This window comes from Engraulis encrasicolus, chromosome 15 (genome assembly GCF_034702125.1).
Source record: "Engraulis encrasicolus isolate BLACKSEA-1 chromosome 15, IST_EnEncr_1.0, whole genome shotgun sequence".
Taxonomy (NCBI): Eukaryota; Metazoa; Chordata; class Actinopteri; order Clupeiformes; family Engraulidae; genus Engraulis; species Engraulis encrasicolus.
Window position 1 is genome coordinate 11,055,240 of NC_085871.1, and position 5,000 is coordinate 11,060,239.

At 45.3% G+C, this 5,000-nt stretch overlaps 2 protein-coding genes across 5 annotated transcripts in view; one reads left to right on the forward strand and one right to left on the reverse strand.

Moving 5' to 3' along the window:
* LOC134463769 (ATP-binding cassette sub-family D member 2-like) overlaps positions 1-3,212 on the reverse strand; it is a 21,645-nt gene extending 18,433 nt beyond the window's left edge. Inside the window, exons 1-2 of the mRNA XM_063217032.1 lie at positions 2,265-3,212; positions 1,875-2,055 (exon numbers count right to left, since the gene is read on the reverse strand). Coding sequence (XP_063073102.1) covers positions 1,875-2,055; positions 2,265-3,212 — 1,129 coding nt within the window. The remainder of the gene's footprint in view (positions 1-1,874; positions 2,056-2,264) is intronic.
* A 545-nt stretch (positions 3,213-3,757) lies between these two features.
* The window catches only part of LOC134463770 (uncharacterized), a 20,859-nt gene continuing 19,616 nt past the window's right edge, over positions 3,758-5,000 (forward strand). For 3 of the 4 annotated variants that reach the window (XM_063217035.1, XM_063217037.1, XM_063217038.1), the window contains exons 1-4: positions 3,758-3,873; positions 4,039-4,078; positions 4,185-4,326; positions 4,670-4,802. In XM_063217035.1, coding sequence (XP_063073105.1) covers positions 3,851-3,873; positions 4,039-4,078; positions 4,185-4,326; positions 4,670-4,802 — 338 coding nt within the window. In that variant the 5' untranslated portion in view covers positions 3,758-3,850. Of the gene's footprint in view, positions 3,874-4,003; positions 4,079-4,184; positions 4,327-4,669; positions 4,803-5,000 lie in introns of all 4 variants that reach the window. The other variant, XM_063217036.1, reaches the window with a different exon arrangement.

Consider the following 5,000-nt stretch of genomic DNA (forward strand, 5'->3'; position numbering starts at 1 on the left):
TCTGTTGTGTGCAGTGTGCACATGTGCGCTGTGCAGTGCTTTGCCACAATGACAATGGGAGTTGGAGTTTCTCAGGTAGGCTTTCACTTCACTTTCGCAACTCTTCAAAAACACAAACCCCTTGTACTGTGATGCATTACGGTCTTAATGTGCTCTATTGAGGAAGGGAAGCTTCATCATGTGCCTCGTCGTTAAAGCAGTAGAACTCTTTTATTATTTGTTAAAACAAACTTTATTGCTATGGTAATGGTACTATACTACTATGACATTACATTGAGTCTTTAGTAAATATGTTATGGCTTGGTTATTGCTGTTGTAGTTAACAACCATATTACTGGGGGCGGTGTCTTTCATGCACTGGCTCTGCCTTTGTCCAATCGCTACCGCCTGGTGATGACATCAGCAAATAGCCTGGCTATATGAACCTGCCCATATATTTCAATTTAACTGTTATACCCAGTGTTGCACTGTATGCTATATACATCACGTCAACACTTACTAGCTAACTTACCTCTAGACACATAATATCGACCTGTCCACCAAGTGCTCTAAATCTAGGTGAAAATCACAAGACTTTCCTTCCTTGCACCAAGTGGATTTACAAGTCTGTCGCCACTGAGCTCTTACAAGCTGTACTACTGTTGAAGTAGATGTTGAGGACAAGTTGGTTTCTCATAGAAACCATAGCAATGCAATGAGTAATTTCAACATTTCATGCCACTAAACCCATAATTCATTGGATGTAACCAAACTGTAAGTTTATGTGACTTAGTTTAAAAGTCTATCCTTTTTGGAGCAGAACAGTATGTCTCTAATAGCATCATATTTATATACTTTCACACAGTCACTGTACACCCTCTGCAACATTAATATTATCAGTACACACAATACACAACAATCAAGGCCACAGACTGGCAATAGAGAGCCAGACACTTGATCGGCAAAGTTACAGTGTTGTTCAGGGGTGATTGAATGACTCTGTGTGTGTGTGTGTGTGTGTGTGTGTGTGTGTGTGTGTGTGTGTGTGTGTGTGTGTGTGTGTGTGTGTGTGTGTGTGTGTGCGTGCGTGCAATGGAAGCACAACACAACACAACACAACACAGCAGCCATTTTGTGATGTGAGGCCAGGCCTGGTCTGCATTAGAAAGCATCTCATTTCCATGTGGGCTGCACTTACATGACAATCCTCCACGACTCAACAGACAGCCCTTACCCCCACCACAAAGGCACTACACAGCAAGGGAAACAGAGAGAGGGAGAAGGGGAGAGCTCTTTTTTGGATAACAAATACGGAAGGAGGTGGCTATTAGTTGTGTGCTTCTTGTTGTAGCCATTTGAAATGCAAATTGAAATTCCCAGGCACTCGGTAGGTAGTAAGCTTTGCGTGAGAATGGCTACCAGCTGTTATGACACATCAGGCAGAAAAAGTACCACCACCACCATCACCTCGGGCCTTATAGCCAGAGCATGTGCACTGCAGGGCATTGGCGGCTGGCAGAGGGAGAGGGGGAAGAGGAGGAGGTCAGCAGGGACTTGGGAGGAGGGAGGAAGAGAGATGAGGGGAGGAGCGAGGTCGGGAGGAGCACACTGGATGCAGAACTTGAACAGAGGCAGAATTGTGTTGCCTGTAGTTTCCAATCACCACCACCTTGGCCACCTTGGCATCACACACTATACCATCTCAAGGTACCCCTAATTCAGATATAGGCCTGTGAATGTTGCTTTACAAAAGCTTATTCTTATCCCACTGGAGAACATAGCCTTTCGAATGTTGATGATAGTCATATGTCTCTGATACCAGCATAGCCCCATCCACCAAACTTAATTTCCTGCAAAAAACACTGGCACACATGCGTGCTGATTCCCCCACTCACCGTTGTCGGCAAAGCCGGTGGCGGTGATGATGGGCACGGCCACCATGACCAGGCCGCTGCCGCTCCACACGTACTTCATTAGGAACTGCTCCAGCATGATGTACCACAGGCGCTTGTTCAGGATCAGGTTCATCTGCTCCGCCAAAGCCCGGTAGCACTTCTGCAGCTGCCGCATCTCCACCTGCAGCCAATCGGCAGGACATGGTCAGCAAGCATGCAACCCATGGATGGATGTACAGCAGTAATATGGATGAATGAATGAATGAATGAATAATAAGAAGGCTTATCTGTCATAGGTCTGCTACTAACCCAAATCAACCAACAACATGCAGTTTAGCCATGAATTGATGGCGAAGTCTGTCTGTCTGTCTGTCTGTCTGTCTGGCTCACCTTGTGACCCCGGTAGAAGGCTATCTCCTCAGCATTGGCAATGATTCTCGAGTGCACGTAGCGTAGATATCCTTTCCTGTGGGCCTCCTCGGCCACCAGCTTGCCAAATTTCGGCGAGCAAGCCCGCAGCACTTTAGCCGTGGCGAACACCACCAACCCGGCCAGCAGCGTCGGCCCTGAGGCGTTAGCACCGCGGGACCGGGCCGTCTGGATGAGAGTGTACGATGTGAGGATGACATCCAGGATGGGCTTGGTGAGGTTGGAATACAAATGTGCGATGGACTGGGAAAACATCATCACGTCCTCCGTGAGCGACTGGTCAGGGTTCGCCAGCCTGCCGTCCATGTTGCTAACTTTGTAATAGGTCTGGTCGGTGAAATAGGTTTTGTATGCGTGGTTCACAAGTCGGGTGCGAAACGCCAGGGCCAGCTTGCACTCCAGGTAGCGGATTGCACTGTTGACGAATGTAGCGGGGATAGCTATGAGAAGCCATTTCATCAGTTGCATGATAAAATCCCTGGGCTTTTTCTCCACGATTGTTTTCACAATCTTGCCGTCCAATCCGGCGACATAAATGGATAAAAACGTCCTAGAGACGAGTGCAACAGAATGCAAACACAACAAACCCAGTTCCTTTGTTAAAAGCTTGGGGAATACTATTTTGACCAGTTCAAGGACCTGCTTGAAAAATTCTGCATCCACGCCAGGGGATTTCTTCTTGTGGGAAGGCACAATGTCCGTCGTGGATTTCTTGACGGCCAACGATCCATTTTCCTCTCCTCTCGAGTGCGGTGGATTTTGTCTCTCCTTTCGTTTGTTGATCTGTTTGCAGATGATAGGGTACAGTGTTTTCACACCGTATGCAGCAACCACAAGGAAGGCAGCTCGCTTCGCTGCTGCAGACCGGTTCCATTTCACGTTGGTCGCTGCATGAAGTATGTTAGACATCTTTTCTCACTGCACGACTAAACACAATGTACTATTCTATGTTTTGAACCGGTCCATCGACTGCGTTCAAGTCTCGATAAAAGCAGGGGAGAAAAGGGCGACAATCCATCAGGTCTTCGACATAGCATCGGCTCCTGAACCGCTAGACTGCTTCGTACGTTTCCGTCATCCAGCTTTGACTGGCAACCCTTCCGAATGAATCCGATTGGTTGGCGAGGTAAATGACGCAGAATACAAATAGTACCTACTGTACATTACGATTACATAGGTTTAGTTACCGCGTTGTGTAAAGATTGACTTCTTATTTAAAAGCAATTTGTAACAGTACGTTTGAATTTTGCAAATTAACATTAAAGCATCGAAATTACACGTGCGAAGACTCAGTGTGGAACTTACTCACGTGCTAATGCCTTGACAGTTCGCACGCGCCTAAGTGAAGACAAACAGAATCTTAACAGACAACAAAAATCCAGGTAGGCTACAAGCTGTTACAATAAACTAGTTAAATTGTAACCCGCGTCGACAACATTTGCTAACATTACGTTCCTCGAATACATTGCTACATTACTTTCGTTTAACTTACAGTTATATATTGTGGTATAATTAGGGTCATTCCCAGGATAAACAAGACCAGAAAGATGAATTGGGTCGGAGGATCTCGGTGAGTTAGCTAGAATAATTAGCATAATAGCCTAACCATTACCTAATATGACAGGCACTCATAATTGAAGACAGTAAACATTGTGTGAGTGAGTCTAAGATAACTATGTAATATGCCACTTTGATTCAAGATCCCTTATCTCATGGAAGTGACATTGCTTTTCAGGAAGCGCATTATGATGAAAAATGACACCAAGAAGCAACGGGTAAAGTTGTCCTCTTACTTGCAACCCTATGTCTGGAAGACAGTAAATATCTGTATATCTTTTTTTTTTAACAAATAGACTTGTGCGGTGCTTCTTTTCCATGTAGGAATATTTTGCCCAAAAAAGATTGCAGAAGAAGCTTCAGACTTTGGGGCTACCCACTTCTCCCAAACGAGAGGGCAGTGGAAGCATGGATCTGGTTACATTGTTCATTGTCAACCAAATCGCATCAAAGAAACCAACAAACAGTTAGTGGCACTGTTTTACTATTCCAAACCTGGTTAAGAAGGTACTTGTGTTGTTTGTGAATAGTCTATGACTTAGGTCAAAAATAGTGATGTGGTGTAAGCAATATTTTTCTTTGGAGCTTTACGTTGAAACTTTTACCAATGTGTTTGACCAGAGGAGACGGGGAACCAGAAACTATTGCCAATTCTGTATATGACTGGTAGGCTATACTGTGTTGTTTCATTGAATAGAATGGAATGTTAGAATGTAGAATGTTTTCAGTTCCATAATGTGTTAGGTTAGATGACAGCCTATGTGTAAGCCTTCCTCTGTCACTGGAGTAACCTGTGTTCCTCTGTGCAGTTCAGCCTAAAGTAGCGCACTTCAAAGACCTGAAGGGACCTAAGAAGGCCAAGCCTGGCGAGCTCCTAGCTCTACCCATGAGCCCCTGCTCACCTTCTCGATTGGCCCTGGCTGAGGCCCAACCCATACACAGGTGCGCCTGGTCTTCCACGGTCTAACTGCTTACCCATGACTGCCCTGCCCTATTACTGCCCTATCAACTTGAGTTCAGCGGCCCGTTTATGTGCCGTGCACAATTTCATGATTACTATATACTATGCCTTGTAATTTTCTGTACAGTTGTCTAATCGGGATATTCTATTTGTATGTATTTCATGTATGCTAGCAGGTG